Source organism: Rhamphochromis sp. 'chilingali', assembly GCF_963969265.1.
Source record: "Rhamphochromis sp. 'chilingali' genome assembly, chromosome: 1".
NCBI lineage: Eukaryota > Metazoa > Chordata > Actinopteri > Cichliformes > Cichlidae > Rhamphochromis > Rhamphochromis sp. 'chilingali'.
In genome coordinates this window covers 49,445,428-49,473,079 of record NC_137929.1, presented here as the reverse complement: position 1 = coordinate 49,473,079, position 27,652 = coordinate 49,445,428, and the positions used below count along the sequence as shown (strand labels likewise).

The following is a 27,652-nucleotide window of genomic DNA, read 5'->3' as shown; positions in this document are numbered from 1 at the left end:
GCTCTGTAGTGCCTAAGCATGGATGAGGTGTTGTTGTTATATCCCAGCTCCCTGGCACATAGCAAACACTTCACCTTGTACAAAAGTACAGACAGCTTAACATAAATTGTATTGCACCATCAGTATTATGAAAATACATCTTCTGTGGAAATTTACATACCTTGTTGGGAGGAATAAAATCAAAATGTTCCCACACAGGGGAGGACATCCTCCTCTTCTTAGCTGGCTCCATTCTCTCCTGACTTTCTCTCCTCACTCTCCTAAACCTCCAAACTGTCTCCAAACTCTCACTAACAACTCTCCATCAAACACCCACATTTTGAATGAAGTCTGAGGGGTTTATATTGCTGTCATATCTCGCGGCAAAATTCGAACCACTTCATGAACCAGTCACGTGGTACAGCCGGGCAGCGAGGCTTCGGACGTCATCATTTTCAGCTCCTCCCATAAATGAAGCAAGCCTCTATCCGGTTGTTCAGTCTGACATCACTAGCCGTGTCTGGGTCTAAACTCCGCTGCAGGTCTATATATCAAATGATCACTATGGCATTACTGAGAGTTGAAAAACTGTCTAAAGTCTTTCATCTTTAATAAAATGATCAGCGTTCTGCTCTACCAGGTGTAACAATTGAGTTTAACTTCCAGGCATCCATGAAAACGGAATTTATGACATTTAACGGAGTTAGAAGTTAGCATGGAGTTAGCTCGCTAGCTTCTATCTAAATACAATATAGCATGTCCTGACTGCGGGGTTTTGGAAACAAATTAAAACGTACAGCTCTGTTATCACTTCCAGCATAAATGAAGACAGAAAACTAAACAGCAGTGACGTTTGTAGGGTTACTGAAGTTGGGCTAGCTGGTATATAATGATGTGCTACGTGACCGCTAGAGACACAGCTATGTTAGCATAATATAAACAAGCTAACTTTTTTTCCACTGTAAATGTAATCGCATGGCAGGATGCTGTAAAAGGACCAAACTTCAGCCAGGAGAACAACTGAGATAATCCATCCACAATACGAGGTTAGTCATTCATATACTGCTGCATGGGCTGGGCTGTAGTTACATCCTAAGGTTTTAAAAACTGAGCTTAAATAAATGATTAGCGGTAATAAAAGCCGAGGGAGGTCAACAGTGATCGCTGACTGTTTTAGGAGCTTTTTGAGATCAAATAGAAGAAAATGCATAACATTAAACATGTTAACAACACAAAAGCCATATTAAACGCAGACTACTTTAGACCCGGAAGTAGGATTCGTCGCGTCATCACTGAACAACCGGATACGCGCATCGCGGAAACGCCCCCTCCATTACTCGACACAAGCTTCGATGCCTCGATACAGAACGTCTCATCACTAGCTCTAACTTTGGCTCTTCTCCGACACAGGTAGGATGGCCAGTCCCACTGTCTCTTTTCCGTTACCAGCTGTCAAATTATTAATTGTATGTCAAATAACCTAATAAAAGACTCCATAAGAACTAATGTGTTTTCTTTATTACCCTATTTTAAATTCCTAATCCAACAATTAATCACTAACAATACCAACCAGGTAATGGAACCCCTGGTCTCCATTACACATCGGTTAAACACTAGACTCCAGGTACACGACGCCCAGCTGGAAACACTTCAGCTGCCCAAGATTCACAGAATTTACAGAAAATTTTTACATTTTTGTGATTTATATCGTTATTGGGATGATAGTTGTCTTATATCGGTCCCATCAGTCTGAAAGCATGCAGTTATAGTGGCACTGGCAAAGCCTGTAAAAACCCATCGTATTAACATCAAATTTTGGGATGACCTGGGAGAGAATGATAAAAAATTAAAAAATTTTCCTGCTATTCTCCTGTCCACACTTTACTCCAATAGGTGGCAGTAATACACCTGTAAGCTGGTTTGCCAACTACTATCAAGCTCAGAAAAATGAGAAGCAAGGAGGTGGAGGGCAAGTGTGGCTGTTCAAGTGGAGCAGTGTGAATAGACATGGCTGCTGTTTGATGAAGTGGACTGAAGTCGGAAGAGAGACACAAACTAAAGTATCGATCTGTGGATCGGATCCCAATGTCGGCTTCACGTCATCAATGCTTATATCGATCCGTCCAGCCTCAGCGGAAGCAGCAATGAGTTCAGTTCAGTATCTGAGAGAGTTCATCAAGGAGAGACTAACTGCTGTTTGTGAAGAAATCTTCTCAGAGGTTCAAAAAACCATCGTCCAGTATGAGGAGGAGATACACCGTCAGCACAGACTGCTGGATATCAGCCGGAAACCCGACAGACTCACACATCATAGGTATGGACATGTTTTTAACTGTTCACATTCTAATTTCCTGAACTGAAGTCAGAGCACTAACACATGAACATGGACAGAAACATCCTTTTTATTTCAGCTATTGCTGCAATTACTGATTTTTCAAGCGATCAGACATGTGAACCTCTGGTCTCTGGACTGCTCACAAAAGGAGCCTGCTAAACAACAATAACGGCTGGTTTTGAGCTAACTTTATGCCAGCTAATGTTAGGCTCGAATGTCCTAAAACACACTTCCCCTCTAATAAACAGTTTGATTACAAAAAACAAAACAAAACACTACATTTTTGGAAACATTTGTGGGTGTTTTCTCATTTTTGTCTCTGTTTTTTTTTTTTTTTTTTTGTAGTACCATACTTTTCAGTTCATAAGGCACATTAAGCTAAACAAAACAGTCAGATAACTCAAACTTTACTCAACTCATTCTTCTTGCGTCGTCCACTTCCCTACCATTGATTCATTAATGTTGAATTCTCTCACAGCTGCTCTATTCCCTTGTTGTTGCAGTATATTATTGACAAACCTCGTATTGTGGATGGATTATCTCAGTTGTTCTCCTGACTGAAGTTTGATCTGTTTGCAGCATCCTGCCATGCGATTACATTTGTACCATTAACTTTTATCAAGTGGAAAAAAGTTAGCGTTCATACTCCAGCTTCACTGTGTTTATATTATGCTAACATAGCTGTGTCGCTAGCGATCATGTAGCATATCATTATATACCAGCTAGTCTGACCCTAAAAAAGTCACTGCTGTTTCTGTCTTCATTTCTGTTGGAAGTGATAGCAGAGCTGTACCATTTTAAGTTTTTTCTGAAATCTCTCAGTCAGAACATGCTATATCATGTTTAGGTGGAAACTAGCGAGCTAACTTCTAACTCTGTTAAATTTAATACATTCTGTTTTCATGAATGCCTGGATGTTAAAATTAATTGTTACACCTGTTAACGCAACAACACTGATCATTTTATTAAAGATGAAAGAGTTTAGACAGTTTTTAACTCTCAGTGATGCCGCAGTGTTCGTTTGATTTTGGGACCTGAAGCGGACGGAGCTTTAGACCCAGATTACTCCGCGAGGCTCCTGACTACGGTAGCTGTAATGCTCAGACAATCCATCGAGCGGTGCAGCTTCATAGCTTACCAAAGTCGTACTGAAACATTCTTTGACAGACTTTTGAGCGCCATGTACCACATAAGGACTTTCTTTTGCTGCTCTCTCACTGACAGAAGAGATGGTCACATTCCATAAATGTAACTTTCACATGACCTTCAGACAATGTTTCCTGAAGTTTACATTTGTAGAACCATTAGGGAACGTTTAGCCATTTTTCTTTTGTTAGCTTCTTTAACATGACCGTGTTTAAGAGTGTGGTCAGGTTTGCTGCACAAAAATGGTCACCTTGCAGTTTAGTTTGGTGGACTTTGGGTCTTTGCTCGCAGTGAGGAGCTTCAATGTCAATATATTAGTGTGTGGCTGTGAGTATGCACAACTGTTTGCCTGAGCTGCTGTACGTGTGTTGTGCATGCATGAAACAGACGGGCTCACGATCAGTCAAATGATAGACTCTCTGGTCTGATCACCATTTATCATCACATAACTGACTTTTTCTTGTATTTATTTGTTCCTCAAGACCCCCCACAACAACATGACTGTGAGGAAGAGGAGGGTCTGGATGAGCAGCAGGTCTGTAACCAGGAGAGGAACTCCAGCCCAGACCAGGAGGAGCCAGAGCCTCCACAGGTTAAAGATGAACAGGAGGAGCTTTGCAGCAGTCAGGAGAGAGAAGCTTGGAATGAAGCAGGAGACTGATATTTTCATGGACACTCCGACTTATGAGGAAAGTTCCCACAGTGAACAAAAACTAAACAGTAAGCAGCTCCTTTCTCACAGCTCTCCTGAAGCAGAGAGCAGAGATCATGAAGAAAGCCATCACGTGGACTCAGGATTTACTAGCAATACAAAGCTAAAGAAGAGGAGACATCACAATGAGGGAGTGGACAACACCCCTGTGTCAGAAAGTAAAACTGACACAAGGAAACAGTCTGTACAGTGTGACACCTGTGGAAAAACGTTTAACTTTAAATCCAACCTTACTACACATCTGAGAGTTCACACAGGTGAAAAACCATATCCTTGTAGCACCTGTGGGAAACAGTTCAATCAGAAATCATCATTGAATACTCATGTAAGAATTCACACAGGTGAGAAGCCGTATCCGTGTAACACCTGTGGGAAAATATTCAATCAGCTGGCACACTTGAAAACTCACACAAGAATTCACACAGGAGAGAAGCCACATTGTTGGGAAAAGATTCAATGAGAAATCAACATTAAAAACTCACGAGTGCACACTGGTGAAAGGCCATATCCTTGCAGCACTTGTGGTAAAAGATTCAGTCAGAGGATGAACTTAAAGAAACACATGAAAATTCACACTGGTTAAATGTTTAATACTTTGAAAATGTGATACAGCCCTGAGTCATAGCAATGTGTTGGTGGTAGAACTCACCCTGACCAGGGCCCTATTTCAGGAAGCCGGTTTAGAAAACTCAGAGTGAAAAACGATACTCAGGGTTGAGTAACCCCGAACTGTCCAACTCGGAATATTCGGTTTCAGAAAGGCTGATAACAAGTAGTTCAATCAACGCGGAGTTGCTTTAACCCCAAGTTAAGCGCGCGCACGAGGATACATAAAGCCCTGATTAGTGGAGCACAGATTAAGCGAGTCACCATGGAGACGGAGGGAAAGAAGGCGCGGTCAATGTATTTTACAGCGCTTGACGCCGAAATTCTGATGGCAGCATATGCTGATAACATGCAAATCTTGCAGAAAAAAAAGTAACACAGCCTCAGCTGCAAAAGAAAGGGAGCATGCATGGCAAAACATAGCCGACAGAGTCAATGCGTGAGTGTTTATTTAAACATTGATCTAGGGATTTCCACCCATTTAACACGTTATTTTATTATATTTTATTTTATATTTTATACATTTTATTTTGTGATGATGTGAGCACAAGTGCAACCCAACAGGCCCCAAACGTTCCTGGCAGCAAGTAAAAATGAAATATAAAAATATAGTCCAAACAGGTAAGGTGTAATTGTATTATGAGCCATAGTGCTTGGTCTGTTGTCCGATGTAAATCAATTGCAGTTAGAGGCTACATTAATTTTCTTTCTGTAAGCACTTATTGAAATTATCTGAGCACATTATAAGTACATATTTGCTTACTCTGTATGCTCAAATGTGACCCATTATGGCCACTAGAAAAAAAACGGAGGCCCAAAAAACAGGTGGGGGTCCTCCACCACCCCCACCTGTTTTTTGGGCCTCCGTTTTTTTTGGCCAAGGAAACAGTCTGTACAGTGTGACACTTGGCTTCCACATTTGTGATAATGTTGGCAGCATCACATATGATCTTCACAGTGCAGAGAACACAAATTAGCATCCATTACTATAATGAAATAATTTGTTAGTTTGAAATGCTACAGGGAACTATGTACCTGTACGTTAATGCTGTGGAAAGACTTCCTGTTCACATAGTCTCCTTCATTTACTGAAGGAGCAATGATTGGAATGTGAGTGCCATCTGTACAGCCAATCACGCCTGGGAACCCTGAAAATAAATGTAAAATTTAAGTAGTAGTCCAAGTATCACCACATCATGAATTAAGTTTTGTTCATCCTGATACCTGCAATTTTGTGGAATCCCTCTTTGATAAATCTTGTGGGTCTGTGACCGGGGAACACCACAAACGAGTACAGGAGACGTTTCAGTGCAACTGTAACATTCCTGACTGCCCGACAGACGGTAGCCTTGGAAACGCGCTCAGTAGTAAACCTGCTAGGGGGCAGGTTAGCTTCACGGAGTGTGTCGTCATAGTGACTCACTCAAGATGAATCTAAACTCGCTTTGTGAAACTGAAAACCCAGAGTTTTCGTTAACTCAGGGTATACTTACTCAGAGTTTGCACTAAACCGGCTTCCTGAAATAGGGCCCAGAAGTCGAATCACTGCAACACCTGAGTGAAAAGATGATTCATGTTCAAGACAGTATTTCAAGACGTTGTTTATTTGGTTTCATGCTTTATTCTTATAATTGTATCAGCCAAACTCATCCTACATTTTATAAAGGTTAAAGTTCAGTATGCTCCTGTTCAGTAGGGCCGGTGTCCTGCAAGTTTTAGATATCAACCTGGGTCAACACACCTGAATCACATGATTAGTTTGTTACCAAATCTCTGGAGAACTTCAAGACATGTTGAGGAGGTAATTTAGCCATTTGAATCAGCTGCAGGACCTGGCCCTCGAGGCCTGGAGTTACCCACCCCTGCTCTAATGTGTGAATGCAGCATGAGAGTGTTCTCTTATTCAGCTGAAGTTTTTCTTTGTTTCTGATTTTTACCCACTACAATGCCAGGAGTAGTGCGCAAAAGTAGGACTGACTAACCAGTCAGTGGTGAGAGAGGTCCTTGCAAGCTCAGAATGAAAGGTTTGCTTTGGTTTAAATTTTGTTATGATTAATTTACCTGAATAAATATGCTGGACAAGTGAACCACAAAAAAAAAGTGGAAGCTCACTGATGAAGATTTGAAGAGATTGGAGAGAGTTACAAGCTTTCCTTCTTTGGGAATTCACTTTGACTCTACAGTTAACCTTTGGAGCTGGAGCGTAGTGAAGAGGTGATAGTGCGGATGGGACGCTATAAAAAGATGTTTCTACATTGAGTCAAGCTTCTGGAGCACAGATGTTTTCAAACACAACTCTGAAGCGTGGTTCAAAACACCCATGTCACGTGATCACGACTAACAGAGGTTTTGGTGCACTTCACTCTAGTTTCAGTAGGTGGTGTACCTGCTGCTTATAGACATAGAAAAACAGACAGGTGGGTGAGCTCCATTTACTCACATCAGCAGAGAGAAAGTAGCACATGGTGCTGTCAACTCATAAAATATCTCAGTAAAAACTCTGCTTTCAAGGTGAAAATTAAAAAAAGTTAAAAGAAAAAGTTTTCAGCTCTGACTTTGCCTGGTCTCCATTTTTTCCTACTTTGAATAGAAAACATCATTTTCATCCTTTGCTAGCTTATGTGGTTGCAATTCTACTAGGTTTTAAAAATAGTTATGCAAAACAAAGTGTGCCTGCTCCGATAAGCCTTAAAGCAAGCCTATTCAAATGGCGGCCCGCGGGCCAAATGCGGCCCAGAAGCAACCTGTGAGTGGCCCTGCCTGTGGTCCTGGCAGAAACACAGAGAAATGGTCTGGATATGAAGCGTGTCTGTTTGTGACGGATGGGGCTCCATCCATGGCAGGAAAAGTGAGTGGTCAGCGAAATATTTATTTTAATTTGAAAGGGAATTATCAAAATGTTTTTTTTGTTGTTATTATTATTATTATTATTATTATTTCAAATGTGCAAAAAATAGTTTAGTTATAGCTCCCTTTTTTTTTTAAATGGACCTTTTGGTTTGCATTTGTGAGAGGTCACCAGATTTACAGGGGAATAGGAATAAAAAAAATACTTGTTTTTCAGTACAGTTGTGTGGGTTTGAAATTGATCATGATCTGCTGCTTACTGGCTTCAAAAAAAATATCTGGCCCAGATAAATTCCTCGGTTTGAAAATCTGGCCCAACTAACTTCATAGTTGAATAGCCATGCCTTAAAGGGTTAACCCTCTGGGGTCCAGGGTGTAGTTGGCTGTTTTTGACTACGGTACTTTTGATTTTCCCTCTACATTTCACCTTTAAAAACAGTTTATCTTCCCTTGTTTGGTATCATTATTTTCAGCACAACCTATGTGAATTTACAGTTTTTTTTTCATTTTGACATACTGTATTAACACAATTGATCTTAAATCAGACAAAAAACATAAAATCAGAGTAGAAAAAAGTGATACTTTTTACTGTTACAACCACAAACATGTTTAACGAATCATTTTCATAATTTGAAATGCAAATATAAATCGTAAATATTAAAAATCTATGCATAAGTTTTGCAGACAACAAAGTTATATGCAGCTATTTACCCAAAAATGCAGCCACGGCTTTTTTGAATTAACTATTTTCAGACTATTTATTTGTTCTGCATTAAATAAGATTCCACACAAATTATTTGTGTCTCTCTTAAGAGAGAGAGAGAAAGTGTCCTGTTCTTTGTCGTTAGCTTGGCTCTGTCCCTAGTTCTCCTCTCTTCCAGGTTTAAAGCCACCGTTCACTTCGATGCCTGTTTCAGTGATGTGTCGACAGGACAGGAAATCATGAAAAAGGATTTGTGTTTTCAACCTTTGGAGCTCAGATTGAAAAACAAACCAGTTATTAAAAACAGCCTGGTGTCTACACTATCAGCCAGTTTCACTTCCTTAATGAAGCCAACAAGATATTAGTGTGTGCTGAGTGCTTTTCTGATGCACAGCAATCCTTTCCTGGAGTTATTTCCAGCCGTTTGTCATCCCTCTGCGCTTTAGTGTTTTTTGTTGTCATGTCTGTGTTTGTCCACCAGGTGTCTCCCTCAGCTCTGTGTGACAGTTGTCTTTCAGTCTCACTTTAATGTTTTCTGCAGGTTCAGTTGTGTTTAATCATTTTCTTGCATATGAAATCAAGTCAGACACACAGAGCTCGTGAACTTACTGCCAACAAACTAAAATCAGTGCAAAAGCACCAAGGAGGAAAACTGCTTCATTTATTCTCTCAGATTAGCTTCACATTGTCAGATCCTGGAATGAACACAAGCCTTTTTCCTTTTTTAAAAATAACCTGAGTTTGTTCACATTAAATACAATGAACTCCTCATTGATTATAATAATGAAAAGTAAACTTCCTGCAGTGTTTGCTGAGTCACAAACAGCAGACAAACAGATCAATGCAGATGAAATGACACAGTCTTCACAAATGCACAAAGTGAGAAAAAAATCTTTGTGATCAATAAAGAACTACTGACTTCTCCGTGAAGTAGAAGAGAAACAACATAAAATTATTATTCAAAGAAATGAAGCTCTTGTTTTTTTTATTCTACGAGTGCACTGACGTGACACTGTGATATTTTCAGTATAGTTACATCCACACAAGACATTAGAGCTGCTGTTCTAACCTTCATTTGAATCCAAACGATTAATAGCACCAGCATCTCTCCCTTACCCAGTATCTACATGTCCATAAAGTGTGTTCTCGCCCTCATAGGGAGGCCGCAAAGAGACTAAAGCAGCCAGAAGTTGAACCTGGATTTTTTTAAATCCATAGTCAGATGATTGTCCATTGCGCCACAGGGAAGTGTTCTAGACAGACAGGTTTGAGCTGATTATGCACTCGTTCTGATAACATGTCACCCTACAACAAATAAACACTCCTAGTAGCAGCTACAACAGGCAGAAGACATTTGCTGTTGGATTTCTTGTGCCACAGACTTTGTAATTCACAATAAGTGACTTATTAAAACATTTTCCTCCTGAAAGTGAAACTCTGTCAAAAGAAGTTTGAAGGTAATCTTTATTTAGTTTATTCTGCATTTAGCAGACACAGCTGGATTTTTTTATATTAAAAAACAACAACAACAACAGCAAAGTCCAAGTACCATGCCTGAAAATCATTACACTGTGTGACTGTGAGACAATATATTCAAGTATATATAAAAACTAAAACCAGATGTTTGTCTGAGACTTAAAAACCTGAATGAACACACTCAGCTTTGGTTACTCTTGCTTTGATTAAAAAAGAAAAAGACGAGGCTTCAGTAGAACAATAACAGAACTCGATCCCTGGATAATAAACAAAGAACAAGTCTACACAACAGGAGCAGACTCCTGCAAAAGGCTGCTCCTCTGTGTCGGCTCTACCACCAGCACACTGCTATAACTCGCAGCTGTCCCCATATTCTCTAAGCATGAAACAGTTAATCAGTGTGAATTCTCCTGTGCCGTATTAACTGCATATTCCAGATGAAACTTTCCCCACAGATGCTACAACAATGGTGCTTCTCGCCTGTGTGAACTCTCGCGTGAGATTTTAGAGCTGATTTTTTACTGAATTCTTTTCCACAGGTGCTACAAGGATACGACTTCTCATCTGTGTGAATTCTCACGTGAGCTTTCAATGCTGATAGGTCAATAAACTTTTCCCCACAGCTGTTACACGAGTACGGACACTCGCCAGTGTGAATTCTCATGTGATCCTTTAACTGTATCTTCCGAATGAATCTCTTCTCACAGGTACCACAAAAATATGGCTTCTCACCTGTGTGAATTCTCCTGTGCCGTATTAACTGCATATTCCAGATGAAACTTTCCCCACAGATGCTACAACAATGATGCTTCTCGCCTGTGTGAACTCTCACGTGAGATTTTAGAGCTGATTTTTTACTGAATTCTTTTCCACAGGTGCTACAAGGATACGACTTCTCACCTGTGTGAATTCTCATGTGATTTTTCAAGCGTGTCAGCTGACTGAATTTTTTGCCACATTTGCTACAAGGAAACCGTTTCTCTCCTGTGTGGACTGTCAAATGTGCAGCCAGTAAGCATTTATACTGAAACGTTTTCCCACAAGTGTCACACTGTAGAGACTTTTCCCTTGCTTCAGTTTGACTCTCTGAAGCAGCAGTGTTGTCTGCTAAAGCATCAGCCTCCTGCTTCAGTCCAAGCTGCTCTCCCTCCTGACTGCTGCAGAGCTCCTCCTGTTCCTCTTTAATCTGTGGAGGCTCTGGGTCCTCCTGGTCCAGACTGGAGTTCCTCTCCTGGTTACAGACCTGCTGCTCATCCAGACCCTCCTCTTCCTCACCCAGACCCTCCTCTTCCTCACCAACATGCTGCTGTTGGAGGTCTGAAGAGACAAATGCAGAAAAACAAGCTGTTGAGAAAACATTTGATCTGACCCCTCAGTAGTGATCAGATTTGATGAGGATTTAGCTGTTCCAATTCCATTCTCAAATCACTTAACGATTCAAATTTTTAATGGTTCTCTTATTGTTATTAGGTTCTCACTGGCTCCACTTTGAGAGTCCCGACTATCTCCAAGCAGCATATCAAAGGCATTACATACATGCAAATTAATTGCATGTGTGTGCATGTCGAAGGCATTTCATAACCGTTCTTTAAAGTAATGCAGTATGCTACTATGGGAGGGGTGTGGTCTCTGCCCCGCTGCAGTGGAAGGGTGGTGCAGTGAACTCTTGAGGCGGTGTCAGGGCAGCAGAGGGGACAGGTGTGTGTGCTGACTAATGACTCTCTCCATATATATAGTAACAGGTGAGACTGACAGGAGTGTGTGCAGTGCAGGAGCTGCGGAGGGAGCTGACTCCTGGCTCGAGAGTGCCTTAAACCCAAAACGCGAACTGCTAAACCAAGCAAAATAAAAGAAAACAACACGTCAAACACTGTGTGTGTCAGGTCATTGTTACAGTTATTTCCACCTGGAAGGAGTTATTCGTTACACTGTTCATTACATTACTTTTGGATTTATATAAACTTACAGGCTACAGCCCCACACACCAACACAAATCCCTATCCTCATGCAGGACACACGTGATCTTAGTATTTAGGTTAATTTCAAGTACAGTCAAAGATCAAAGCCAAATAATATATTTCATATAGATATCTGCAATCTAAACTATGGCATAAAAAATTATTTTGTCCTCTTGGAAGACTTTCTGATTTTAATCAAAGGACAGTTTTGTGCTGTTGAAAAGAGAACAAGATGTTTTGATGGTGTAGATTTTATTTAATAATAATAATACTTCAGTGTCCAACCTAACAAGCCTCTGTTCACTCTGAAAGTGTTTTTTCTCTTTATAATATTTATTATTGTACATTAATGAGACAAAAGTACTTCTTATCCAATTAATCCATTATTTGATAGAATAATCAATAGCTGCAGGCCTAATTCATTTTTATTACTACCATCACAGTTTACATACCTATTCTGTGTGACATTATATCAGGTTCACAGATGGTCTCCAGCAGTCCAAGCTGCTCTCCCTCCTGACTGCTGCAGAGTTCCTCCTGTTCCTCGTAAATCTGTGGAGGCTCTGGGTCCTCCTCTTCCTTACAGTTGTGTTGTTGTAGGGGGTCTTGAGGAACAAAGATTCAGATTTATCACCAATCAACCAAACACTGAAGAATCTGAGCTTGAACAGCACAGAGTTAAAAACATGTCCATACCTATGATGTGTGAGTTTCTGTCGGGTTTCCGGCTGATATCCAGCAGTCTGTGCTGACGGTTGATCTCCTCCTCATACTGGACGATGGTTTTTTGAACCTCTGAGAAGATTTCCTCACAAACAGCAGTTAGTCTCTCCTTGATGAACTCTCTCAGATACTGAACTGAACTCATTGCTGCTTCAACTCAGGCTGAGCGGATCGATACAAGCATCTATAGAAGCGATACAGACGTTGGTATCAGATCCACACTGATGTGACGGGATCAATACTTTAGTTTGTGTCGCTCTTCCGACTTCAGTCCGCTTCGTTAAAAAGCAGCCATGTCTGCACACACCGCTCCACTCAAACAGCCACACTTGCCCCTCCACTTCCTTCCTTCTCCTTCTTCTGAGCTTGATGGCAGTTGGCAAACCAGCTTACAGGTGTATTGCTGCCACCTACTGGAGTGAAACGTGGACAGGGAAAAAATGACAGACGTCTGTGTCGGGCTCGTTTTGATGACCTTCGTGTTGACGTTCGGCCGTACCACGTGACTGATTCAGTAAACGCTTTGTGCGTTTGGTGTGTGGCTCTCTCTACAAAGGAGATTTAGGGCCACGTTGAGAAAAAAAAACCCTCTGGCATTTCTTAAATTTGTGACTTTATTGCACGTTTGTTTTCAGTCTTTTTGAACTTCGTTTTTTGCGATGGAAGCGAGATGGGACAGCCCACCCACTCCGACCCCGAATGAGTTTGCACATACTAATACCTTTGTGCACTCTTTTGTAGGAGGGCTGGATTTCCCTGAGGCACACTCTGAAAATCAGGGTTCAAGATAAACCTATTTGTTTTACTTCAATCCAACTTTATTTATAGAGCACTTTAAAAACAACATGTTTGACCAAAGTACTTTCCAGTGAAAAACAGTGATAAAAGTTAGAAAACCAATCATTACACAGAAAAAGAAAATACAATAACAATAAAATAAATAAATAAAAAATAGTAAAAATGAATAAAATAAAATATACAATAAATAAAATGAACAAACTAAAGAAGATTAAAAGTGACCAAAAACTGAATGGTACTACTAATCAAATGCCTTGGGAAAAAGTTTTTCAAGTGATTTAACAATCTCAAGTGTTGGGGCCAGCCTAACATGGAGGGGCAAGTTATTCCTTAATTTTGGGGCCACAACAGCAAAAGTTCAGTCCACCCAGTGTTTCAGTCTCAACTTGAATGAACTCAGCAGTGACTCCATAACACACAAGACCAAGTCCAGCATAGAGCGGCTGAGTGAATGTGGTCTGGACTCTGTGGAGGAGAGTCATGGTTTCAGAGACGCTGTAGAAAGACAGAATACCTGCTCTGTGATCCAGGTACACTCCTACTCTGGAGGACCGAGGACCTGAGAGGACAGTTTGGACTTTGTTGTAGTAAAATATATAACTGTCTGTGTCACAACGTAATGCCCAAGATTTCTCATTTAGTCCAAATCCACAGTGATATAAACCTCCTGTTCTGCTGAAATTCTTGTATGCGACCGCTACATAAACTGCTCCTCCTCTGCACTCCACCTCCCAGTAACAACGTCCAGTCAGACTCTCTTTGCTCAGCACTTGTTCATATTCAGTGAATCTCTCTGGATGACAAGAGTAAAACTGTCCGCCTTCTTTTAATGTTGCTTTTCGGTTCCCTTCAGATAGTACGAGCTCTTTATGTGCTGTGTTTGGATTCAGTGTAATTTTATGCAAATATCTTAAGAATCCAGCTCTGGTCTCTGGCTCTGCTGCTGAGTGTAAAACATCATTCTTCCTTTCTGCTGCAGCTTTGACTGTTTCATGGCATTTATGTTTATCCATTATGCAGACCTAACAGATACTCTGTTGATCAGTAAAAAAAGAAAATCTTCATCACCTTATCATGACGAGAGCAGATGTTCTCCTGGAATTCAGAGATCCATAGTGAGATGTTCTTTGTTGTCCTCTTTGCAGCAGTAAATATGCTGGTTTCTCTTTCTCCACAGAAAATCAAAGTGTGTTTCAGCTTCAGATTCTGAGTTTTTCCTCTCTGGTCTTTGAAGTTTTGAGATTACACCAGACATTCAGCTGGTAAATATGTCAGAGCAAAGGAACCAGAAAATTTGCTGTCAGTGGTCAGCTGTTGAACAAAAAAAAAAAATCAAGCCAGATGTTACAAGCATTTTTTTAAGCATGCAAAGAAAAAAAACTCCACATGAGATGAAACATTAATATGGAGAATAGTTCACTGAAAGAAACTTTCAATACACCAAGAAAACTAAAAAAGACAAAACAGACAAAAAGGAGGAGATCAAGCTGTAGAGACACAGACCAGAGCACAACCGAAAGTGAACTTCCTTACATCAAGGGCTCTCAGTTTTATAGAGTGGTTCACTCACCCACTCTTTATGTCAAATCCCCCTCATGATCTCATCAGAAAAACAGGGACTTTCGTGCCCTCTGATTACCACCATTACTCTGAGCCATAAGACTTGATTATCTCACTCCCTTGCAAAAACATCTCCCATTAACAGAGCACAGTCCATCTTCCATTATGTTCAGAGTGAAAATGTGGGAATAAAAAGCTTTAATGAAGTCCCATAAATAAAACAAACAGACATTATATATTGATCACTCATGCTCAGAACAGTCTATATGTTGTGAGATGTGATCCTTCTCAAAGACGTGACGCATGAAATGAGAACAACAATAAATTGTCATCTAGTGCTGATCTATGTGATTTTCCAGTGTTGGATCAAGTTTACTGAGAGTTCAAACTGAAGGGGACTTTACAGTGCTTTCATTGGTATATCATCAGTAATAAACACAATGGTTTTACGCTCCACACATCATATTTCAAAATGGAAAGGGTTAAAGGTCAGAATGGTTATATTGATGAAATACAGAGAGCTGGAGAGAACGGAGTGACTATCAGTCTGGTTTCCTGTGAAGAAAAACAGGAAAACAGATCACAAAGTTTTTATAGGTTTCATTCAGAATTAATAAGCCAAGACTGTAAAAGAAGAAAAAATCTGTGTAAAAGTGAATAATTTTTCATAGTAGTTATCTTTTCTTCTGTACACATTTCTCAACTACTGCATTGCACTTGCACTGGTGAAAAAGTTCAAGGGTGACCATTACACCGACAGGCTTCATTTGGCTTGGGTTTCATCTGGAGAAGCTTTCTTTACCTTCTGTGGTAAATATTAATACTTTAGCTCAGTATCATTTTATATACAGACGACTATTATTGGAGTATCTTGTGTCTGCTGCATCCAGATAAATCAGGAATATTTAACAGACTCGTTTTGAAATACTAGTGATTTACGTGACTTAAGCTTTACAGTTCAGTAAATATAAATTTTATTTCTGGCTATGTTACCACCAGTTTTTGGACTCAGGTGGCCTGACAAGGACCAGTATTTATTAGCCACAGACAGGTGCCGCGAGAGCTGAGGCTCGGGTGTGAAATTTATGGTTTTCAGGGTTTTTATAGTTGTTGTTTTTAACGTGTTTATCATTAACTCTGTTTCCCTGGGTCTTTTCCCGTGTGTTATGAATAAAGCTTCAATTTTCTGGTAGCGGTACTGGTTTTATTTTGTTGTATTGAAAATATTGTCGGACATAAACTGGTCTGGGACCGCTGAGTTAAATTAATTCTGCACCCAGTATGTTTACCATTATGTGCATGCTGTAGTACATAGAACGGTTTAGTAAATATTTGCAGACAGTCTTTGTGTAACCGTGTTCATTACATTGCAGCGTAATATGTTTGTATTGAGGATTTAGCAGAACATTGAGCACATAACTGTGTGCCTTTTATTCCATCAATATCCTTAGATCTGAATTATTTATTAGTTATCTGAAATGTGCATTATGAGCTTTCACCAAATGAAGCACTCTAAACACTGCGCTGGAAAAGTCCCTTACTTCACTCACTGAAAAAGGATGAAGATATAAGCAATGATGACTCAGGAAATGAAGGAAGCCCCTGATTTTCTACAAAAATAAGCTAACTCAATCAGAACATTAAAGTTGTTTTTTTCAATAAACAGCTTGTAAAACACAGAATGCCATTAAGTGCTTATATTTAGTCTTGATGTATACTTAGTGGCACTTTAAGCACAGTCATGCAGCTCTACATCGGCACAAAGTCTCACTCTGTTTTATCCTGCTGGCTTTTTAGAAATCTGCTTAAACGAATGCTGTGATGATGATAATAATAATAATCCAGCTCAGACTAATCAATATTAAACTTTGTTTTATTCAATGCATTTCTTCTGTAACTGAAAAATAAAAACAGATAAAACATAATAGCATGTCTTCAGTCTGAAAAAGGTGAGTCAAAGGAAAAGAACGTCCTCAAATTCATCCAGGCTGCTGGAATTTGTAAATTTCCCCCTCAGGGTAACTCTCCTCCTCATATCTGGTTGTCAAGTCTTTGCCTCGGTGTCATGCTATTTCTTTTCATATTGTTCAAGACCTTTGGATTCTGGAGTTAATTTTCTATTGATTTCATACTTTAAAAATAAATAAATAAATAAATAAATAAATATATATATATATATATATATATATATATATACATATATACACACACATACATATTGTAGCGAACCCCCCCGAATGAAGGATGACACTTTACTGATGACGTTTTGAAGGTTTAATGGCAGTAAACCATCAATTTCACCATAAGAGCTGGGGATGTATACATAGAAACAGCGTGTAAGCAAAAATAATCCACACTCTTACAATCGTAAACCTTATAACACTTCCCCTGCCAGTGGCGGACTCCCTCAGACATCGGTGCGTTGGTGGTTCTTTGTGTCCGGGGATGGGCGTCCAGGTACACACCGGCTCACTCCTTGATGGCCGCTTATCGGGGCCTGGAGCCTGGGGCTCGCTCGGGCCACTTCGGAGGTGGGGTGCCCCCGGCCTCTCGGCCTGGGGCTCGGTCACTCAGGCACGGCTGGCTGCCGGCGGAGCTCACGGGCGCGTCACTGCAACTCCCCCTGGCTTCTGCTCCGCGGCTGCTGAGTGAGCCCTCATCTGGGACTCTCCTCAGCTCTTTCTGGGACAGTGGCGCAGCTGCCCCTCTGTTGGTCTTCATTGGTCTCTTGTGTTCTGGGGGCCTCTGGATGTCTGGAGTTTTGATCTCCTCTATACCTGCTTCATGCCCTGGAGGGTGGGGCTGTGGCCCCCCCACACCCTCTAGCAGATCATTACATGAAGGAACCTTTTTAAAAAAACAAAAACAAGCGCGTCCATGCTCACAGGTGTACACACGGGTGATCACACCCACAAACTACAACCTTTTTGGCTCCTACCTCAAAGCACACTGTGTGCTGTTGATCTTATGTGCTGCACAATAATGTTTAATATTTAGTATTTACTGTCATATTCCCATATATCATTGTGATGTTGTTTATTCTATTACTCTTGTTCTCTTCTGCTTGTTTTCTTTTTTCTTTCTCAGCAGGTGACCCAGGTGATTGATATATGCATTTTTTTCTCTGCCCGTTCTGTTGGTTTTTGTCTTTTGCCCTTCTCCCCCGTCCCTCTTCTCAGCTGTTTCTCTTTCCCTCTTTCTTTCTCCCCTTCTTTCCTCCAGTCAAGTCTGTCCCGTATTCAGCAAGTGAAAATAAAATAAACAATAAAAGGTGAATCAAATGGACCATTATGGCAAGGCTGGGATGGTCAATTTGGTAAAGTAAATCCGTTGGGCATCTTTCTTTGCCTTTAGACAACAATTCTGATGGCAAAAGAGCCAAACGGGACAGGCCAAAAAAAAAAAAAAAAAAAAAAAAAATTTTCCTAAATTGCAAAATAAAATTATGTTCATCCACACATACATAACCAAAGAGGGGCAAATTACAAATTACTACTACCAGACCTCATAAATAGTCACATAGTCGACTCTTTCTACAGAGGTTACCTTAACATCTTTGCACATCTGTAATTTCAACCATTGGTATCCCAAAAGCACCAAAGGAGTTGAGGACTCTGTTGTAAGGGTTTCAGCAGAGGCAGTAAGCGTCATTACTTAAAAATGACATAAGGATGAAACTCAGTGGGAAGCCGAGATGACAGCGAGAAGCATGTTTATGCAAAGTTTCTAGTCTGTCCCATGGACTGATATATAAGGAGACTCAACATTTTGTTCTATATAACAGAGGGCATAAGAAAATGATACACCCAATAATTTTCTCTTGTTACTATACTGGATGTTTTATGTGTCATTAGGCCAATTATAAATAAAGGATATGCATTGACAGAATATGTTGCAGCTCTAAAACCATGGGTCCACTTTATTTCACCTTTTTCTGAATATCTTCAGCTCATGAAACGGCTGTTATGAGTTTCCATCACTAGTGGATGATCTTCCAGTACTTGATGGATTGGTTTAAAAGTTCAGTTTGAATTTATGATCACTTTGATGATCTACTGACTTTCCCCCCTATAGTCTGAGTAAATTTTCAACAACTACCAGATAGATTGCCATGGATAAGTGACAAGAGTGCCTATCAAAATCTGTGACCAATTAGCCTCAGCATTACTCTTTGCTTGTGATAAATGTGCTGGTGGCACATAGAAAAAATGACAACCGTGGTATTAGTTATAACTACATGACTTAACATCATCATTGATGTTAACGTTTAGCTTGTGTAGCTGGTCTAAAGTTCCTGACAGAGCTACACTTTTTTATTAAAATATTCTTGGCCGAGCACAATTAGGAAATACGGAATGAATGAATGCTCTTCTAAACTCTGAAAAACTCTTGTTTTTTTGTTTTTTTTAAACAAACTGTATTTAAGAGCTGAGTCAATTAAACACTGGAAAATTTCCCATGGGATTTGAGGGTGGGTGCGGGACCTCAGTATGGCCCTGTGGAGCAGACCTTTTGATGTACATCCTTCTCCTTAAAAAGAGAAAATACAAAAAAGAGAAAAAAATAAAAATAAAAAAATAACATGAAGTTCGTTTCAACGTAACATTTAACAAATGTAGCGACAGTCACAAAAACATCTAAACGTGTCCTTATTTATATCATAACCATACCTTGTGCCTCTATCAAGGGGGCTTCTAATGACAAAAGAAATCTCCATAGGCTCCGTTAAGCCATCACATTTCAAAACTCCCGCAACTGCTGCTGAAAACTGCGCCAAAACAGTTTACAGGAAATCGTCCCATCAAAATAAAAGCTTCTACACCCGAACAGGAAGTTGGTAGTAGAAAACAGCAATGAGTGCCAAAATAAGGTGCAAGGAAAGGCATTCAGGGTTATTTACATATATATATAATTTTGGCACCAGGAATCTGAATTTGAGTATTTTTCTGTACCACATAATGACATAAAATCTAATAAAATACAAATAATGACTGATTTGATGAGCAAAAAGCAATGAGAAAACTCAGAAAAAAATTTGTTACTGCAGCTACAACTCGTGCATCTTGTTAAAGGATGGAAAGGCAAACAGAAACTATAATACACCGGGCCGTATTTATCTGAAATCCAGAGCAGGGAAAGCATTTTCTAGAGATACCACAGAAAAAAAATACTCAAAAGAAGTTTTGATGAAATATTTATTTAAACTTTGAGAAAGGATAATTAACTCCAATAAACAATAAAATAAAAGAACAGGAGCATACTGAACTAGAACCTTCATGAAATGTAAGAATGTCAGGTTTTCCCTGAAACAATTTTAACAGTGCTTCCTGGTGGGCCATGATGGTACTGCATGTGGGCTGCAGTAATAACAACAGAAATTCAGCTTTACATTATTTAGGAGCAGGTCAAGTTGCATATTTATAAAAATACATTTATTCAAATAAAAAGTGAATTACAACCAACATAGAACATGATTAGTTTACTCAGAACGTACTGCTCTTTTACTGACGTTTGTGTCCCAGTGGCAGCTGAGTCACACTTTAGCCTTAATGCTAAGTATGAATGGGCAGCATTATCAATTTATAACCAACAACCTTTGTTGCTTCTGTTTTACGAATAAAAGTCTCAACAAATAAATCACTCTTGTGTTTTGATTGATAAAGAATTACAATGTTTCTGGGTTGTTGTTTTTTTAAGTGAGCTTCTCCCTTCACTTTGAGAATGGCTTTTCACTCAGGTGTCGCAGTAATTTGACTTCTGGTCAGTGTGAGCTCTACCACCAACACGCTGCTATGACTCACAGCTGTCCCACATGAAACCTTAACCAGTGTGAATTTTCATGTGTTTCTTTAATTGTATCATCTGAATGAATCTTTTCCCACAGGTGCTACAACAATGCGGTTTCTCACCTGTGTGAATTCTCACATGTCGCTCCATACCCGACTTCTCTCTGAATTTTTTACCACAAATAGCACAAGAATACGGTTTCTCCCCCGTGTGAATTCTTACATGACGTTCCAAATCGGATTTCTGACCAAATCTTTTCCCACAAACGGTACAAGAATACAGCTTCTCACCTGTGTGAACTCTCAGATGTGTAATCAGATGGGATCTATAGGGAAACATTTTTCCACAGGTGTTGCATTGCACAGAATTTTTCCTTGTATGAGTTTTACTCTGACTGTCTGACACAAGAGTGTCGTCTAGACTTTTACCATGATCTGTTCTCTTCTTCAGCTCTGCTTCAGGAGAGCTGAGAGGAAGGTACTGCTCACTGTTTGGTTCTGGTTCACTGTGGTCACTTTGCTCATAAGTTAGAGTCACCATGAAGGTATCAGCCTCCTGCTTCAGTCCAAGCTGCTCTCCCTCCTGACTGCTGCACAGTTCCTCCTGTTCCTCTTTAATCTGTGGAGGCTCTGGGTCCTCCTGTTCCTCTTTAATCTGGAAAAAGATTAAACTGGAGTTCATCTCCTGGTTACAGACCTGCTGCTCATCCACACTCTCATTTTCCACACAGTCGTGTAGTTGTGGGAGGTCTTCAGGAACTAAAACAAACAGAAAAAAAACAAACAAACAAGGTCACTCATGTAATTATACAAAAACTACAAAGCTCAGCATAACTGGTGCCACAGTAAGGTCCCAGTCATGCTCAAGAAATATATGAATGTATAATATTTTCATCACACGAGGCACCCTGGTGGCACCCTCAGATGCTAGGGGGGGGGGGGGGGGGGGGGGATTTACAGGTACTGATGAGCAGAAAATATATACATATTTTCAATGCTTAAAATTAAAAGTTTCAGGGCTCAAATGTGTAAATGTCACATCAGAAATAAAGAGCACATAGCTTATATATATTAGTATATAAATATATAAATTTGTGAATATACAAGCTTAATAGGGTTCTGCTGACACTGCTCTTGTCATATTTGCAGCATTTATGTTGGGTTTTGGTGTCAGGAAGCAGAAAGACTGTCTGAACAGGGAAAGTTAATAACCACCGTCACAATAGAGCTCAACAGTGAAGCTCAAAATGAAAATCGCATTCAGGGATTTTGATTATGAGCATAATGTTGTGACCATATAAGTAGACTTGCTAAAGGCTACGACACTGTGAAACGATGGTATGTGCTACGTGATATCAAGCATGTTTGAACAAAAAAGCCTTTGTGGAAAAGAACAAAGCTACCTACGATCGCAAACTGAAACAGTGATGTCTCGATTGGTAAAATTTACAGTTACCACATTTTGTTAATGTCAAAGCTCCTCACTGTGAACAAAAACGTCAAAGTAAACTGCAGGTTGACTGCCATGAAAACGTTTCTAACAACCCTTATCAGAAACTTAAACATGAACCTGTTAAAGAAGGTAACAAGGTTGCTGAAAGTGGCTGAAGCTAAAATAGCCAGAGCCAGTCACAAGCCAGTAGCCTCAGTATAAGCAAAGGATCAAGGAGGAAAGTTACGGAGATGATGAAAAAAATTACCAAATTTTTTTCTTATATTTGCTGAAGTCAGGGTTATACGGTGAGGTGCTGATGCAATGACCTGAGCACCCCCCAATTGCTCATCTTAACCTAAAGGAGGTGGAACACTTAACTGTTTCTACCCTACCAAACCTCTTATTAGAATGTTCCTGATTCCTGAAAGTTCTCTAAGGACATATCTGATAAACATTTTAAATTCCTAAATACAGCTTAGACATTTATTCAGCTGTGTGAAAACCAAGGAGGAACCCACCCAAGGGAAGTTTTATTTTAACTAATCTAATCTAATAACTTTAATCTCAGCCAAACCGATTTACTCACGAACAAATAAAACTGAAAAAAGCCAAACAATAACATTTTTAGGTTATCTAAGTGACATATATATCATGATTAACCTGGGTAGTGAAATGATGTGCCGTGAATTTGCTATTCTCGCCGGCTCTATTGACCATCAAGCTCCCGGCTAACTATCGAGCTGGTGGATAACAGACGTCTCTGAAAACGTCGGAGCACTTCTGCAAATATGTGATATCTTGATAAACCAAGCAGATATTTGAAGTTTACACAGCAACAATCACGCCTGAAAATATGTTAAAAGTTTATTTGTGACCCAAAAAGAGCATTAAGAGAAATATTAAAACTTGGCTGGGCTGCGCTATGAATTCTGGGATATGGTGGGCCACGAAGGACACACCCGTACCATCCTTCAAATTCGGGGAAAAGGAGGACGCATTTGTCGGCTGCATTCGGAACAGTCTACAAAGTTGGACAGCCTTTGTCGCGTCACTGTGACGTAAACGGCCTACAATTGCGGCCTCAGAAGGATGCAGCCCATGAATTTGGACACTCCATATGTATCTCCCATTATTTCTTTCTCCTTCTGTTCTTCACATGCCTCCTCCACCACTGGTCTCTTTTGTCTCTCATCTACACCTCAAACCTCATCGCCTGAACTTTAGTCAAGGGTATAACACACACAAAGGTGCATGAACATGCTTATTTATTTATGATATTGTTGCAATTAGGAATTTTCAACATGCAACTTTCCCTCCAATAAACAGTTTAATTACATTCTCACATCACAGAGAGTTCAATCACCAAGTGTCCAAGTGTTCCCTGACTCATTTACTCCTTTTACAAAGTTTTATAATCTCCTCCAAAGTAAATAGTTGGAAATGTCCACAATCAGCATTATGAGGTAAACAGTGACCTGATAGCCTAAACTCGATAAACTACATAAATGCCAGACACAGTGTTTGAGTTGACTGGGGAGGTAAAAACTATCACCTATGAGTTTTTTAAGTGTTTGCATTATTTAAATATATTAAAATATAGTGTGAACAAAAACATTTGTATACACAATCAATAGCAGAAACATGCTCCCTGGAACCAGACCTGGGTAGGGAGTAGGGCTGGGCCATATTATACTGTTCACAGTAATACCGGTACAATGTTATGCAACAATAAGAAAATAAAATATTGCGATAGAATATGGGTAAAACGCGCATGTGGAGCGCCTTTGACTTCATACGCACATGGCCGGAAAAGCATGGCGGCAAGGGAAGATGAGAAGGGGGAAAGTGGATCGTTGAGTGAAATGGATGAATTGGTTTGTAAAAATGGTGCAACTTCAGTGGTGTGGAACTAGTTTGGTGTTTGTCTATCAGATAGCCACCAAAGCACAATTTTTTGGTAGAACATGCAAAAAGGCCATTGTTATTACCATATTTATGGGACTATAAGGTGCTCGTAAAAGCCTTAAATTTTCTCAAAAATCGACAGTGCACCTTATAATCCAGTGTGCAGTGAGCTTTAATGCACACAAAAAAACAGCTGCTTGTTTAAGTGAAAATAAATTGATGGGGTTTTTTGCACTAGTAAAGTTGTGAAGTTGTATTCTGTATTTTGTCTCGCATCAATTATATTGTCAGTTATATCGTTATTGCAAATTTTCAAATATATATCGTGATAAAGGGGTGGCAAATTCCAGGCCTCGAGGGCCGGTGTCCTGCAGGTTTTAGATGTGTCCTTCATCCATCACAGCTGATTTAAACGGCTAAACTACCTTTCCAATATTTCTTGAAGTTCTCCAGAAGCCCAGTAATGAACTAATCATTTGATTCAGGTGTGTTGACCCAGGGTGTTATCTAAAACCTGCAGGACATCAGCTCTCGAGGCCTGGAGTTTGCCAAACCTGCCATACCCTAGCTAGTTAGAGCCCGAAGAAGATAGATGGGCTCACTCCTGTAGTCCCATCTCCTAGGGCAGGGGTGTCAAACTCCAGTTCTGGAGGGCCAGCATCCTGCTTGTTTTTGAGATATCCTGGCCCTACCTGCTGCCAATTACCTGGATCAGGTGTGCTTTGCCATTAAGAAGCTTCAAGGGGCGATCGTGGCTCAAGAGTTGGGAGTTCGCCTTGTAATCGGAAGGTTGCTGGTTCGAGCCCCAGCTTGGACAGTCTCGGTCGTTGTGTCCTTGGGCAAGACACTTCACCCGTTGCCTACTGGTGGTCAGAGGGCCCGGTGGTGCCAGTGTCCAGCAGCCTCGCCTCTGTCAGTGCACCCCAGGGTGGCTGTGACTACAATGTAGCTTGCCATCACCAGTGTGTGAATGTGTGTGTGAATGGGTGGATGACTGGTTGTGTAAAGCGCTTTTCTAAGGACTAGAAAAGCGCTATACAAATACAAATACAGGCCATTTACCAGTTAGTAGGAAAACAAGCAGGACAGCAGCCCTCGAGGCCTGGAGTTTGACACCTTTGGCCTATGAGTTAGAGCCAATGTGTGTCAGGCGGTGGTCTGACACACAATCCTCAGCTATCAAGTGGTGAAGGAGCCTGAGCTAGTGAATGAAGCTGAAAGATACCAAAAGCAAAAGGGTCTAGACTGACCAGACCCCTCGTTAGAGATAAGGTAAGAAGCTGATAGTAGAGTCAATACTGCCCCACATTGAAATTGCCAGTTGAGGAAGTTCAGGCACCTGAAAAGCTCTTAGGTGACTCCTGGGCTCCCAGAAAAGGTTTTTCAACCATGTCACCAGAAAAGATACCCAGGTTCAAGACATGCTGAAGAGATTATATCTCTCAGCTACGTTGTTAGCTGGGAAGAGGGAGGTACAGACTTCCTCGCTTAAGCTGCTGTCCTGCAACTCGGTCCTGGATAAGCAGAAGAAAATGGTTGTAGTTCAAGAGGTGGGAATGATTGACACTTAGCAGCAACCACGTTGACCAAAAGTTTATAAACGCACCACAGTGGAATGATTTTTTCCCAGTAGGCTGGTATGTAAATTATCTTTATTTCAGCATGCAGCATACCTGTCATAGTAAGTTTAGAGCACTTGGTGCTGATAAGTGTCTTTAAATGGAGCTGCAATGCCTTTCAGTGGTTTCACTGAATTTGCCAATACAACAAGTTGCAAACAGCCGTTCATACAAAATATGTCTGTGTTAATATAATCTACATGCAGTGTTACAAAAACAATGTCTTGATCAAAGGTAAATATATGTAATGAACCCTGGTGATCAGACTATTAATTGTGTAATTCTGTAATGTAGTTCCCATGTAATGGTTTTCTTGATATGCCTCTGACCCGTTTGAATGGATGCCTTCACCTTCTGTAAGTTACACTGTGTTGGTCAGTCAGCTTGACAGGCAGGTACATAAAATTGCATAAAATAAGAAAATGTGCTTCCATCAGTTCACCAGCTGCTCACATGGATCCCAACAATAACACAACTCATTTAACAGAATCAACAGACAGATGCAATTTACAGGATGTTAAAGTGGTGATGTGCATACAATCAGCCTGACAATGTAAACACAACAAAAAAGATTCTCAGGGAAGCAGACGGTTTGTCACTCAGGTGTGTCAGCATGTAAACCAGTGCACTGACTATCTAAAATTGAGTGGGGGTGCAGTGATTGTTAGGGAAATGATTAATCATAGTTAGTCTTTTACTACAAACTAACTGCACATTTGACCTGACAGGCGGGTCAGTCTGTCTCTACAGTAACATCATGGCCTTTGGTCACATGTCTGCCTGCAGTGTTTCCACAAACATCTCTTCATGTTTGTGGAAACACTGAATTGTCCTACATCTGCTCAGCCTTTGAAGTAAACTCAGGTCTGTTTGAATTTAGTCAGTAAGTATAAATAAATAAATAACAGCGAATAGTTTCTTAGTTCTAACTCACTAATCTACAGGCTGAGTTGGTGGCTATACTGGCCAACAACTGAAATCCTGTTATTTGATTATTAGCATTATATTTTTTAATCTTACTGACTATTTATGTCGTAGTGTTTACGTCTGAACACGGGTCTTTTTAAACTCCAATTTTCGTCCGGAGTTTTGTCGAAATGCTGACAAACAACAGTAAACCTGGAACACCCAGTTTAACTTCTTCTAGTAAAGTCAGTCACACTGAAGAATCTGAGCTTGAACAGCACAGAGTTAAAAACATGTCCATACCTATGATGTGTGAGTTTCTGTCGGGTGTCCGGCTGATATCCAGCAGTCTGTGCTGACGGTTGATCTCCTCCTCATACTGGACGATGGTTTTTTGAACCTCTGAGAAGATTTCTTCACAAACAGCAGTTAGTCTCTCCTTGATGAACTCTCTCAGATACTGAGCTGAACTCATCGCTGCTTCCGCTGAGGCTGGACGGATCGATACAAGCATCGATGAAGCGATACAGACGTTGGGATCAGATCCACACTGACGTGACGGTTTGTGTCTCGCCTTTAATTTCGATCCGCTTCGTCAAACAGCAGCCATGTCTGTGCACCCCGCTCTTGGCTCCTCCCCTGCTCTGCAGTGGTTTGCTCCAGTCACGTGAGGAATGTTTTTTCTCCTGCAAAACTTTATTCATATCACAGAAAACAGGATAAACAGGTTCGTACGAATGTGCAACATGCTGAAAAACAGTTCCTTCATCTTGTTATTGATACAGTATGGATCACAGGTCCTCCTGCTGACTTTGGTAACATTATAAGGACACGTTTAGGTGCAGCATTAAAAACCTCAGTTGATACTTCTAGTTGTATGAATATTTTGTATTTGTCCACAAATTCTTTGTATGATAACAAAAACATTTCGATAAAGCAACTCTATCGTGATTCATTTATCAAAGCATATATGATAACAGTCTTATTTTTTACTTGAACACTATTCATTTACATAATTATGTTTGTTTTAATCCAGGGCTTAGATTGTTCTTTCTATTTTTCTCCTCTCTGTGTCAGTGGGATAACTGTACATGTACTCTTATCTCTGCGTGAGTGCAGCACAGCACACAGCAGCACAGACAGTATACAAGGAAAACA

General features: G+C 40.3%; 1 protein-coding gene across 1 annotated transcript; it reads right to left on the bottom strand.

The window, feature by feature from the left end:
- Nucleotides 1-8,331: 8,331 nt before the first annotated feature.
- On the bottom strand, nucleotides 8,332-27,209 carry LOC308408447 (uncharacterized protein). Its single transcript, XM_080900688.1, has 5 exons — nucleotides 26,798-27,209; nucleotides 20,669-21,388; nucleotides 12,459-12,635; nucleotides 12,215-12,367; nucleotides 8,332-11,121 (listed from the first exon to the last, which is right to left on the bottom strand). Exons 1-5 carry the CDS (start codon nucleotides 27,006-27,008, stop codon nucleotides 10,196-10,198), a joined length of 2,187 nt encoding a protein of 728 aa, XP_080756814.1. The 5' UTR covers nucleotides 27,009-27,209; the 3' UTR covers nucleotides 8,332-10,195.
- Nucleotides 27,210-27,652: the final 443 nt, after the last annotated feature.